Source organism: Sycon ciliatum, unplaced genomic scaffold, assembly GCF_964019385.1.
Source record: "Sycon ciliatum unplaced genomic scaffold, ocSycCili1.1 SCAFFOLD_1234, whole genome shotgun sequence".
In the NCBI taxonomy this organism is placed as follows: domain Eukaryota; kingdom Metazoa; phylum Porifera; class Calcarea; order Leucosolenida; family Sycettidae; genus Sycon; species Sycon ciliatum.
In genome coordinates this window covers 23,602-37,811 of record NW_027044716.1, presented here as the reverse complement: position 1 = coordinate 37,811, position 14,210 = coordinate 23,602, and the positions used below count along the sequence as shown (strand labels likewise).

The following is a 14,210-nucleotide window of genomic DNA, read 5'->3' as shown; positions in this document are numbered from 1 at the left end:
ACGATCGCCCTTTCCCAACCACAAGGAGCCCTGCGGTGTCCGGAGCATCTTGGTTACGCCGTGGTGTGGCTGTGGTGATGGTCGGGGTTATCGTCGCGTTAGTCCCGTATTGGTGGGATGCGTATACGCACCGAGCCGTGCAAGAGTTGTCATTATGGCTCGGCGGTGATTTGGATGTTGGTGCGGTAGAGGTTTTTTCTGGCGAGGAAACCGTCACATTCAAAGACGTGACGTTTGTGGTGGATGGGCACCGTGTGTGGCGGGCCCGTCGTATTGAGGCGTCATTTTCCCTATTGCCATGGTCCGGGGACATACTCACATCTGTTACGAGAGTTCGCATTCATCACGCGTATGTGGATATGGGCGCATGGTTGACGTGGTTTTCTGCCATGCGTGACAGGGAAGATGTTCGAGACGTCGCCGCGGCGGATGTGCGTTCTCTTCTCCCCAAGATTGCAGTGCATGGAGTCACGATTCGGTATCGCAGTACCGATCCGTCTTTATTGGGGCGGACATGGGATGCTATGCTGGTGGCCACCAAACCGATTTCTTTTATTCCCAAGTCCGATGGGAGCATTCAGGCGTCCCTTTCGTCCATGTGGCATGAGCGGTCGCAAGAAATACAAGGAAGGATGTCGGTCCAGGGCCATCTGCAAGATGGCCAGTGGAACTTTGACGGACATCTTCATAGCGCATGCCTAGGCCAGCACGCGGTACCGGTTATGCGTTTTTGGGGACGCTACTCCTCGGACGGGATCGAGCTCGCTCATTATCACTCCCATCGGATCATACCTCCAATCGAGCATCCGTTCCCCATCCCGCCTTTTTACATGCATATTCGTGCTGGTGACATTAACGCGACCGTAGGCTCATTAGACGTATCCCTCCAGCAGGCTGAAGCGGCCGTTTCAGCGATGTCACATATGCCTCCCCCGCACGAATCTATCCCTTGGTTGGCTGAAGCGCTGGGTCCTGTAGTCCGTGTACCGGCCATGCGCATATCTATCCGCGTGCGGTCCCCTGGCGGGGTTCCTGTATATCAGGGACAGATTCGTGCGGGGGAGGTGCGTGCGGCAGGGTATCTGGGACCGGAGCGATGGCATATACGGGGCTTATGGGAATCCGGAAGCGGTAGTCGTGAGTCGTTTATACGAGGGCGGTGCTGGGGGAAACGCGCCTCCGGACACCTGCAATGCGATGCTTCTGTCGCCAAGTTCCGCTATGAACCTTGGTACGTCCGCCGTGCGGCTGTTCGAGTGCTACGAGGGCATACCGGATTATGGGAGATCGGGATCTCGGAGGGACTCGGGCGGTACCACGACCGCGATATATATATCGCGGACGCGCATGCAAGATGGGATAGCGCAGAACCCTTGCACGTCGTACTGAGGGCGTCCGGATATCGTGGACATGAGATACATGGGCTGGCATCTCGAAACCGTTTCTTGCCCGCGTGCGTGGTCGATAGCACTTTTGGGGAGTGTCCACAGCGATACTCTATGGGCACTTGGGCGCGGCGGGGACGGATGGCGCGAGTCCGCATCCAGATGGCGCGGCGTGGCACACGTAGATGCTCGGATGTATTATGACGGGGATCGTATCCACATGGAGCCCGACCTGGATATGCGGCTTCGGATATCCGACACCGAGGTCCCCGTACTCGGAGCCATAAAAACCCACCGGGGCGCGAATTCGCTACACGAGCATGGATAAAACGTGGCAGCTCTCGGATGTGTATGCCGGTGGGCATTCTTACGAAGGGGATGTGCGGTCATTCCCCAATGGCGATACCCGTGTCCTATCCGGGGAGCTCCGGAGCACATGGGGTTCGCTCCGCCTGGAAGGGCTCTTAGATGCCACGTCTTTTGAATGGCATAGTGGTGAGGTCACTACCCGCTTTCGTATTGGAAATGATGTCCGTCCCTGGGTTGTCACGGCCTCGTATGAATCCCGGCAGTCTTCGGCGGTGGCGGTGGATATTGCTGCTCCGTGGCAGGATGACGTGGCCCGGGTCTATGGCGGTCTGTATTTTGGTGCCCGTGAGCCGGCCGCTCTTTTTCCGGTTACCCTGGATGGTCGTGCTCATATAGGGGGTGTCTCCTATGAGGGCTCTTGGCGGATCGATACGGCACCCGATAGTTCTGGTATTATGGTACGGGGTTCGTTTGGGGAGGGCGGCGCACCAGAACCGTGGCATATCGATACGCATATCGCACTCTCGCCCTCTACCACCCATGGATCACCCAGTACAAGCTATCATATACGAGGACAGCTATGGCGAGGGCAGGACATTCGGTATAGAGTTACGTCTTCAATCCACAGCATTGGCGATCATGAATACCAGTACGTAGTTCGATATGGGACCGGCTCTCGCTCGGATACTTGGGAAGCCCGAGGAGAACTCACATGGTCTCCCCTTGCTGCGTACGGCGTGGTGACCACGCTTGGCAAAACCGGCTATCGTGGAGGCTTTTCTCTGAGCATGTCACGGTTTGCTTTTCGTTTTCATGACCCGCAATACGACGTGGGGATACAGGGACACGTCATGCTTGATGGCGATCGGCTTGCTTTTCGTTTTCATGACCCGCAATACGACGTGGGGGTACAAGGACACGTCATGCTTGATGGCGATCGGCGGGTACGTATGACCCTAGAGAGCCCATGGGTTCGTCAGGCGTTATTCGAAGGAACATGGGATTCCGCCCGATCCAACGCTCTATGGGATGTCGATGGCTCCATTCGCTATCCCGATGGGCGGGAGATCGGGAGCGTAAAAACCACGATTTCGACAACCGGATTAGACGCGTCCGGGCATATCCAATACCATGGGTTACCGTGGGATTCGCGGGTCCCGATCTTCTCATATGCCGCATTCCGCACCCGTTTATCCCCCAATTCCTGGTCATTGGATGGAGATATCCGCGTAGAACATCACAACCCGCAGAACCCCTCGCAATCTCCACTATGGCAGACTCGCGCCAAAGTCCACTATGACGGGATCCGCAATGCTTCCTCCCGTGACGAGATTCGGGTAGATCTGCAGGATATCTCCGTTCAGATGAACGGAGATACGCTCTTTGCAGAGGGGAAAAGCACTCTCACATGGAAGCCCACCGATCGACGCATGAACCTGGTTTTACACACTCGGGATCCTAAACAATTTCGTCTTGCGGGTTGGATACACCGCGATACGGGTGCCCTACACGCGATGGCTTATGCCCGTGATATTCCAGTGCGATGGCTCTCGAAGGAGCCGGCGCAGATAAGTGGGGACATACAACTGGATGGGTCTATTCGCAATCCGAGTCTTCAGGTTCGCGATCTTCGGGTGAAAAATGCCTTCCAAATACGAGGGAGCCCTGTCCATGTTGCGTTAGGAAAAATGGCATTGGAAGGAAAGGGAATCCATATCCCCCGTGTTGCTCTGGACTGGGAACGCTATCAGATAGTGCTTGACGAAATACTCTATCAGTGGCCCGATAACCAGGATCCTCCTTGGGCATCCTGGTTTAGCAGTCATCCAGAAATGTCCTTACCAGCGTTTGCGATTACGGTTGGGGGGGGGAGGCTGCGACATGACGGCATATCACGCATGACCATGAAACCAATGGCGATACGGCACACCGGTGCCGGGAACAATACTATCGATATCTCGTTGAAAGGAGCGGATATTCCTCTACAAGACGGACGCGCCGAAGTGCGCCAAATCCATGCCGCATGGAACCCTTCCGGTAGCACCGTGGTGACGGGACGGGGAACCTGGGAACACGCGGATGATGCCTTTATGCCACACGGGAGCGTGTCATGGGATCTTGCGCACGACGCAAATGGCAGCATCAATGGAGGTATCTCGTACAAGATACTTCCCAGTGCGGGCATGCTCCCCTTGCAGGATACCGTACATGTGGCTCTCTCAGACGAAGACTTTCGCCTCCACAGCGCTTCGCAAAACCTGGATGTACGGGCGCGAATTTTGGAAAACGGGAGGGATCTATCGTGTAACGCCCGGTTTGATTACTTGGGAGTGCGGGCTGCGGCACGTGGAGTCTTGTATGACGTGAAAAATATCTGGGGAGGGACGGGTGGGTGGCCCGATGCTCGCATAAACTATACGATAACATCAGCGGACCTGTCTGGTGTGATGGCTCTTTATAAAAACCCTTCTTGGTCTATATCTCGCGGACGCCTCGATGCTACTATTGCGCAACGCGGGAACCTGGAACGCCCTCTTTGGAAGGGGGATGTCCATATCTCGGATGCGGCTTTTGGCGTACCAGATACGGTCCTCGAGAACATAAAATCCGTGCACATCGTGTCGGTTCCTTTGGATGACAATAGTAGCGATACGTGGTCTTTCGAATGGTCGGTGGCCCTTCCCGGGTTTCGACAGGAGCCTGTGGATCCTCTTCCTACGGTATACGGCAGCGGCGGCATAGAACTATATGGATGGGAGTTTACAAAAGCCTGGATACGGGCCAATTCCGACCGGGATAGACCTCTGTATACGGTCCAGGACTTTGGCTCAGTACGTTACGAGGTTTTGGAGACCTCGTGGACGCGGTGGCCGAAACCAACTTCGACGAGATACAAATCCGAGGGGGAGTTCGTATTCATAATGGAGCGATAGGGCTGGACTTCACCCACTCCGATCCAAGTGGATTAAGCGGCACGATGGCGCGGAAGGTATGGTTTGACTACCTGTCGGTGGTACCGGGCGAGAACATTTTTGTGGTACCCGATGGAGAATTACCGTTTGGTCCCCTGAGCTTAACCGTTGGGTTTGGCGATTTTCAGGTACTGCCGAATCAGCTGGCATCAGGCTGGGAACCATGTACGAATTTGCATCGCTGTAGCCCCATGCAGCGCTTGGTTCTCCGAGGTTCCCTGGCACCGGGAGCGCCGTTGTATACGCGCGGGATAATACAAAGCCGTTTTGGCAAGTTCGACTACTATGGTACGTCCTTTCGCGTATTCTCCGCTCAAGTTGACTTTAGCAAAGAAGGTGCCGAAGCAGAAAACCCGTTCCTGGATATGCATGCATTCGCCGTTCGACAGGACCGTAATGGACTTCCTGCCCGCATCCGATTTGAATATCATGACTTTATCGACCGTATCACCTCGGAAGAGGTGATACTGGAGCATATGTCCTCCGTCCGCATTGATACAAGCCGCCTTCCGGAAATACTTGGAGCCCGTATTAGCGCTCCGCCTCATGCGGATGAAGAAGGCGTGCGGACAAGCGAATCACCTTCGCTTCCCGATCAGAGATACGCCCGTACACCCGATCAGAGCGTAGCCTCCGATGTGACGAGCATTACCAACGCCTCGTATGCCGTCGATTATCTGACTAATGCGTTTTTTTACCACCACCCTATCCCGCTTCGTTCAGAGAATCAGCCTCGGGGTGATCGACTCGGTTCGTATCCGTAGCCAGTTTACCGGACGCTTGCTTGCCGACCGACTCTTACAAGCCTCGGACTTTGGCCAATATGCCGAACCAAATCTTATCCCGTCGCTGTACGGATCCGAAGAAGGGATATTCCACAACACCGAGTTTAAGCTTGGTTTCACCGTACCGAGCGACATCCCCGCGCTGTCCGTACAAATCGAGGCCGGTACTTTTATACAGGATGACTTAAACTCGGGAAATCGACCACTATTTCGCCCGTCTGTTGGGGTATCTATGGCCTGGGACCTCGGGAAAAGCAATTGGATACGCCGCATACTACGCAAACCCTATCGCGATACCCTCCCCGTGCAAGAAGAAGAACATAGGCTCAGCGATACCAGCGAACGATACAATCAAGCCCGACAAAGCATATCCTCATACCTCTCTACCTGGAATTAGGCACCGAACTGACGGCGAGAAGACTCTACGGATACGCCGTCGAACCATCTTTGGAACGCGACAACATCGGGATTGACTTCCTTATGGGGCTTAGTTGGTACTTTTAGGGTCTGTGTTCATTAATTTCTTTTTCTGAGGGCTCTACCCTCAGGCTCCCGCCAAGGGGGCTCCGCACCCCCAAGCGATCCCCTGCGGCACTGCCGGCTTAGGGGGGGCATAGAATGGTTTTTACGGTTTTAATATGTGCTATACCTAAAAACAGGGGCTTGCCCAAGCAATCTTAAAATCCCTCTTTGAGGGCTCGGAGGGGTCTGGGGAACCCGAGCAGGGTCCCCAGCGGGAGTATGAGGGCAGAGCCCTCACAAAATCTATCCCAGATTAATGAACACAGACCCTAAACCCATGACATCGACTTTGAGGCACACTACCACACGTAGCGTATTGTATTACTTTTGTAAGTCGTGCGTGTCCGTCGCCCTGGGGCGTCGTAGGGCTTGTCGGCAACGTATCTTCTCGCGGGATGGATACCCGGCTGGAAGTACTGGTGGTGGTGGCCGGTGCGGGCCGAAGAACTGGAAGAGCCGCCCCGTGTGCGTATAGTGGCGAACAATGCCCGACTCACGCGTGACAAATCGACAACTACGGCGACTTCGTTACGGTCCATCGCTATCGCTATCCGACCGCATCAACGACTAAAATACGCGTGTCTATAAGGTCCTAGAGGGAATATAGAGTGTGTGCAAAGTCCACAATCTCGCCGTACCGTACCCCACTTCGGAATAATGCCACTGGTGGCGGTGTGGGCATGGCTATGGATGACCGGAAGCCCTCTGACGTTACTCGCAGCACCGGAGGGAGCAGGCGTGATGGCCCCTCTGAAGGATACGTCCGCTTTTTCGGGAAGTTCTTTTCCGGCGGAGATGGCGGCGCGTCATGCCAAATTGGTAGAGACCGCTTTTTGGATTAGTGCTTTGCGGTCTTTGGAGTCTGAGCGTTTCGCAGAAACGCTGACTATACCATCCCACCAGCGCGGCGCGTTACTCTATTACATTGATCGATGGACGATGCCACCCCGCCGCCGCTGGCAAGGGTTTCTGCTCAATACCATTTTCCCGGGGATGGGGTCAATATACCAGCGGCGAATCCCCCACGGGATTATATTCCTAGCAGCGTTTGTCAGTAGTGTATCTCTCGTTGCGATCGGCGGGATATACCATAACCTGGCTGTGAATACTTACTCAGATGACGATTATATCAGCTATGCCCGAAGTCGTTCCATCTTGTTATAACCCGGCGGGGCCACAAGTCTGGTTACCTGGTTTGCCAGCTGGATCGATGCCCTCACGGGAAAATCGCCCCAATATCATGCGGTGCGGCGAGTTCTATACCGCAAGAGACACCGGGAATACCCTAAACCCAGCGTAAAAAACGGCAATAGTTTAGGGCCTGTGTTCATTAAATTTCCTGTTTTTTATTCTGAGAGCTCTGCCCTCAGACTCCCGCCAAGGGGGCTGCGCACCCCCAAGCGATCCCCAGCGGCACTGCCGTGCGGCATAGAATGTGTTTTATAGTTTTGGCATGTTCTATAGCCAAAAGCAAAGAACTTTGCCAAGCACGCGCGCGCCCCTCTTTGAGGGGTACTGCCGACTTAGGGGGCGGGCTTTAGGTCGGATTCTCGAACCGCCGCTGGGTGCGGCATTTTCCGCCCCCAGCCCCCCTAAAACCCTCAAAGAGGGATTTTAAGATTGCTTGGGCAAGACCTTTCTTTCTGGACATAGAACGTGCCAGAATGATAAAATCGACTCTATGCCCGCCCCCCCTAAGCCGGCAGGGCCTCCGAGAGGGGAGACGCGGGCTTAGGGCTTAGGGCTTAGGGCTTAGGGCTTAGGGCTTAGGGTCTGTGTTCATTAAACCCGGGACGTGTTTTGGGGGGCTCTGCCCCCGTACCCCCCGCTGGATGCGGGTCTTGCCAGACAGGCGTAAGAGGCGGTTCGAGAATCCGACCTAAAGCCCGTACGGCAGTACCTCCCCCTAAAACCCTCAAAGAGGGATTTCAAGATTGCTTGGGCAAGCCCCTGTTTTTAGGTATAGCACATATCAAAACCGTAAAAACCATTCTATGCCCGCACGGCAGTGCCTCCGAGAGGGGAGTCTGAGGGGAGACGCGGAGCGGCGTCTCCCCTCAGAAAAAGAAATTAATGAACACAGACCCTAGGGCGACGTCTCCCCTCAGAAAAAGAAATTAATGAACACAGACCCTAGGGCTGTTTATGCATAATACGTTTTAAATAGCGTAGTATGGCCAGGCGATCTTGAATGTTTTGGGCCAGTGGCGGTTCTGGATCCTGGCTTTTCGCGCTCAGAAGGCGGTTGCACTCTTCACCCAGGCTCTGTATGTGTGTATCCCAGCGGGCTTCGATGTCGCGCACGGCTTCTGCCCTATCCGGATGGTCTTCGTTTTCGAAAACCTCGTTGTACCGCATCATCTCCATGAGGAATTCCGGGGGAAGGGTTGTGGCGCGCGTGGAAGGTATCGACGCTATTTCGAGCATGTATGCCGCCCGCAGTAGATCACTTTGGAGGACTCGGTAAGCCTCATGGACGTACATGGTCGCATTCTCGGCGCGAGCCATCATTTGGTCCCCGTACGTGACATATTGATCCGGGTGAAGCGATTCGGCGAGCTTCACATATCGGGTACGAAGGTCTTCTGGATCCACGTGAAAAGACTGTGGCAGTTGGAATAGCGCAAAATAATCTAAACTCTCTACGGCAAGCATATGTCTCCTCGGAGGTGGTCGTGCGATCACGCGGTGGCTTTTTGTAGCATGTCGGCGAGCTTCCGGTGGGCCCGATCAAATGCAAGATCGCCCAGATTTTTGATAGAAACCCAGCTGCATCCCTCTGGGAGTTCGCCGGGCGGGCGTTCGGATTGTTGGTACAACATAGCATGCAATATCACTTTAAAATGGCTATAACCATGTTGTATGGTCCACACAGGTGTAGATGTGCGTAGTTTCGATGTGTCCCAGCTCGTTAGCTTGTGAATAGCCTGGCGTGCGCACGCACATTCCGACATCTCGGAGCGATAGCTTGTGAATGGAAACGCATGTAGTCCCCCCAACATTTCAGACGTGGTTCGTTGTCTTACCAAGACATCCTCACCGACAGCCAGAATCCCAACACCAAGATGTCGAATGGGACGTACTCGCGATGCGGTGCGCTTAGGAAAGTCGGCTTGCTGTCCACGCGCCGCCGCAAAACATGTACCCCGTAGTGGACACGATGGACAATCTGGGTTTTCTGGGGTGCATACCAAAGATCCTAAATCCATCATAGCTTGATTAAAGTCACCCGGTTTGTCCTTGGGAATCGATTTCGCTAAATAATCATGGATCAGATTTTTGGTGGCGGGTTTGGTAATGTCAGAAGGAATACCAAAGTATCGGGCCGTCACCCGGAAAACATTGGTATCCATTGCGGGGACGGGCTGCCCAAAGGCAATACTTGCCACGGCCGCGGCAATATAGGATCCGCACCCCGGAAGAGTGCGCCATTCGGTGTAAGTGCGCGGTAGCTCGCCACCTCGGAACTCTACGATGGATTGAGCCGCTAGGTGTATATTCCGGATCCGCGCATAGTAACCGACTCCCTCGGCGGCTTTTAGTACTTTGGCAAGGGGTGCGGACGCGAGATCATGAACCGTCGGGAACAACGTAATAAAGCGCTCGTAGTAAGGCGTAGCCATCCGGGCATGCGTCTGTTGAAGTAAGACCTCGCTGACCCATATCTTGTATGGATGGTCCGCCCCCCTCCAAGGCAATACCCTTTGTCCTCGTGAAAACCACTCTATCAAAGAGCTCGTGGCACTATCATCCATAGCCGTTATGCCCCCCTCTCCCTTCCGTCGCCTAGATTCTATTTATATTTTTTCATTTAGTAATAGAGAGTCTTCCCCCTGAGGGGGAGACTCTAGGAGAGGAGCAGCGTCTCTCTGGGAGGATGTAATATAAAGATATAGAGCTCTCCCCTGAGGGCTCTCCCCGGAGGGCTCTATATAGCGGTATTAATCCCTCAAGGCGCTCATCCCCTAGGAAGTTCTCAAATCGGTATAACCTTCATCTCTCGATGTGTGGTGTCTCTCCGACGACACGCGCCCGCGTGTCACTTCTAAAACACGTGTAGCCTGGTTTATGACGTCCGGGCTATGGGATATAAATATGCGTGTCACATCCTCGAGCTCCATGATGCTATTATGAATATGCTCCGCGGACTCACTATCAATCGCGTTGGTGGACTCGTCCAGAATAAGAACTCGTGGCGTCCGCACCAGCGCACGGGCCAACGCTAAACGCTGTTGCTGTCCAGAAGACAGGGAACGGCCTCGTTCTCCGATATGGGTGTCAATCCCCTTCGCGTACTCGTGGACAAAGTTGCACCGGGCCATATCCAATGCCTTCCAAATGTCCTTATCGGATAGTAATAGCGGGTTTCCATATGCCACATTCTCCTTCACGCTACCTGAAAAAAGATGAGAGGACTGGGGCACTACCCTGGTTATACGCCGTAAAATCGATTGGTTATGCTCTCCAAGCCACCATTCACCCACGCGAATCGCGCCACGTTGAGGACAAAAAAGTCCCCCAATCAGCCACATAATCGTACTTTTTCCGCTTCCAGAAGGGCCCGTTATACAGACATATTCCCCAGACTCGATGTCAAAAGACACGTGGTGAAGTTGGTCCTGCGTGGACCCTGGGTAGCGGAAAGATACGCCACGAAATGAAATAGCGGCCCCGCGAGACAAATCCTGTTCCGTGCGAGATATCCGGTGATGTAGCCCCTCGGTATCTCCCGATGGGTCATCGTTTCCTTTGGGCTCTTCGTCGAAAGACATAATGCGACTGATGCGCAACCGGGCAGCTTGGGCCTGCTTCGCTAGCATATAAGTCTTCGATACGTTTTGTACCGGCGCAGCTAAACGTAGAGTGGCAAAGAGAAAAGGAACTAACAAGGCCAAATGCAACGGGTCTTCCCCATGGACGGACCCGTATACCCCCATTCCCAACAGAATCAGGACAATAACAACACCTAAAAACTCGGCTACTGGGGTAGCAAAAGCGCGAGACCGGTGCAAATGCTTTTCGGTATCGTATAGGTGGGCGTGGGCGCGCTTGAGGCGGTTATATTCAAATACTTGAGCGCCGTATAGCCGTACGATGGGCATATTCAGTAGGGATTCTTGAAGTGTGGCCTGGGCGTCCCCTGTTTTACGGAGCAAAATAGCTTCATGGCGTCGCACTATGCGCCCCAGAAAATATACACCACCAACAATACCTCCTCCTAAAAATGCAATCCAGATCACCAAGGACGCATCAATCCACAGCATGGCAGCCAGCATGGCCACGATCGTCACCGGATCTCGTAGAAATCCCAGCATGCCCTGCTGGTAAAAATCTTGAATAACCCGCACATCGTGGTGCATAATGGAGTTGTACGCAGCGCTGTGAAAGTCTTGTATGTGGATTAATCGAGCGTACCATATTTTTTTTTGGACAGCGGACCGAATCTCTAAGGCCGCCCGAGCTCCCAGCAAAGACGTTACATACTCCTGTACGTACATAGACACAGCACGGCATACCGCCGCACCAGCAGCGGCCCCAAGAATAACGGTAGCATCCGATAGAACCGCGTGGTCGAGTTTTATATCTAAAAAATCCGATAGCGTAGCCAAACCGGAGCTGATATGGGGATGGGGGGGCTGGGGACCTTCTATTACCGAGGCGATCAGATACAACGCTGCCATAAAAATGAACTCGCAGAAAAGACCAACCAAGACAGCCATCACCACAATAGCGATGTACCGCAATCGAACTCGGATAAAGTTACTATGGGCAACGTTCATAAATCTCTTTTCCGTAGGGGGCAGAGCCCCCAGAAAAGCATATCCGCCGGTTTTATGAACACCTAGAGCCCGTACGGCAGTGCCGTAGGGGATCCAAGGGGGTGCGGAGTCCCCTTGGTGGGAGTTCGACAGGGCAGAGGGCTCAGATAAAAACGGGGGCATTTAATGAATGCGCTACCCTAGGAGGCGCCTTTTCGTATAGCGGGCATGATACGCTTGGTGATGGCGACGATGTCTTGTGTGTCGAGTCCAGCGTTATCATGCGCAAAGCGGACGCGGTTGGCAGTATGGAGAAGTTTTCCCATATCCTGGGCTGTTTCGGAGGAGATCCAACCCCGAGACTGCCATTTTTGGACATCGGAAGATGTGACTTCGCCACCACCCGACCCAAATTTCCCTTGAACCCCGAGAGATATGGCCTGTAATGCTTTTCCCAGTGCCTCCTCTGGGGTATGCGCTTCTGGAATAGAGCTCAAGACCTTTTCCGCTCGCCGCCACACTCGTTGCCGCACCCGCTCAGACGTGTCCTGGAAAGCGGCGCGATATCGAGCCATCCCAAGAAGAAAGAGAAGGTACAATACTCCGAACCCAATGGGCATACCGAGAAATAACCGGGATATCCGTTCATCAGCAATACGATCCCGCTGGTGATATGGTAGCGGTAACGTCATTTTATTGACTCGAACATCATTGCTACGCGGGGGGCCTCCGGTGTTATAGGAATCCCCATGAGCATGGGAAACGGAGCCCTCCGCGACCTGGATCGGAATGGGTTCGCTGTATACGGTTTCGTATTGTCGAGTCTTCGTATTAAAGAAGGCGAACGGAATAGGAGGGCATATTTTGCGTACCTGCGTTCAGAGGACGGATAGTCCTCCGGAACACCATGCGGTTGCCGGTAATGCGCGGCGGGGCAGACGTCGGCATTGTCCGGAAATGATCTGACACCGGAGCATAATTAATCGAGTATTGGCGCGAGCACGCGATCCAACCGCGCCTCGTCTTGGACTGTACCCGCACGTACAACTCGATCGGATCGAGCCGCTTGACGCGAGTATGGAGTGTCTCGGTGGCGATGGTATACTGCCCTATTGCTCCGGAAAAAATCGGAGGGGCTCCAGGCGGAAGCTCCAATACTTGGATATCCCGGCTCGGGAGGTGCGCGTAAACGAGTTTCTGGCGTCCTTGATCTTGGTATATGACTTTCCATGAAACAGGGTTTCCATGTTATGGTCCCCGACTGCGCCGGTGTTATGCGGAACTTCCAGGTATGAGCTCGAAACGGCTCGCCTGATTCGATGACATCGTGCTCTCGGTAGACCGGGACGCTTTTCCGTACTTGAGACATGGGAGTCTTCTGGTTTTGGGCGTCAATAACTTCTATATCCTGGTTATTGGTAAACGGTAGTTCCGTATGGGCGAGCCTGGTCCCCCGGTCGTATAGGGGCGCATGTACCAACCATGACAACGTTACAATAGCGGATTGCCCCACATAAAGAGGGGTATCCGATACGGTCAATTTCAGGCGTGTTTGATGCGCATTGGTAGGAGGAGCATGCACGGTGATCGTAACGGGATTGGTCGTCACGCGCTCGCTGCCGATATGGACGGGATGGGCCCAATCGTGTATGTTCCCGAGCGTTCGGGGGAAACAGATATAGTGGCTTCGAGGGTTTGGCGTGAGACCGCTCCGGCACCGCTACTATGAAATGAAAACGAACTGCTGCGAAACCCCCGGTTTTGAAGCGATAGACCTGGTATTGTAAGGAAGCTCTAACGTTGGTTTTTGGGGGTTATTGCCGCCCCCAAAAGCTCCACGCGCACGCGTACTTCGCCGGTATCCCCCACGTAGACGTCCGGCGTTGGCGTAACCGCGGTTGCGCTGATTTGACCGCTCAGCCATGATGGCATAAGAGCTACCGGCCAACCCTGCTACTAGTAGTACCCGTATCATGGGTTTCCTCCTTACTGCGTCCTGCGCGAAAGGCGAGGTTTCGATGCCTTTTTGAGGATCGTGCCCCCTCTCCCTCAGAGAAATATTAAGCCGCAAACCTCATACAGACCCTAGGGGCAGGGTGTACGAACACGAAGTCGTATTGGGATACCCAGAGCTTGCGCATCATGCGGGAAGGTCGTGGGAGAAGATGCGGTGACGTCCGCGGAGAACAAAGACACCGGTAACACATCTATGACAAGGTAGCCTACCCGGAGTGCGCATCCCCCTGTCGGCGGCGCGGCTACTCGGAAACCGGTTGACCACATATCCTGGGGCAGTTGGTGAGAAGTAGAAAATGATATATCGCCCGCCACCATGGTGCGCATACGGTGATTGTACATGACCATATGGGAACGAGATTCCGCCCCTTCGCCGTAATGTAAAACATCTCGTCTTTCGGGAATCATGGATATACCATCGGCATGCAGAAATAGGGCGTGAGAACGACCAAACCAGCCCGT

At 54.0% G+C, this 14,210-nt stretch overlaps 1 protein-coding gene across 1 annotated transcript; it reads right to left on the bottom strand.

Annotated features, from left to right (window-relative positions):
* Positions 1–9,938: 9,938 nt before the first annotated feature.
* On the bottom strand, positions 9,939–10,745 carry LOC135830550 (ATP-dependent lipid A-core flippase-like). Its single transcript, XM_065342792.1, has one exon. The coding sequence runs from the start codon at positions 10,743–10,745 to the stop codon at positions 9,939–9,941; it is 807 nt and encodes a 268-aa protein (XP_065198864.1).
* Positions 10,746–14,210: the final 3,465 nt, after the last annotated feature.

Excerpts from the sequence above, each read along its gene's own strand:
- LOC135830550 (XM_065342792.1), bottom strand. The coding sequence starts at position 10,745 with ATGTCTTTCGACGAAGAGCCCAAAGGAAACGATGACCCATCGGGAGAT.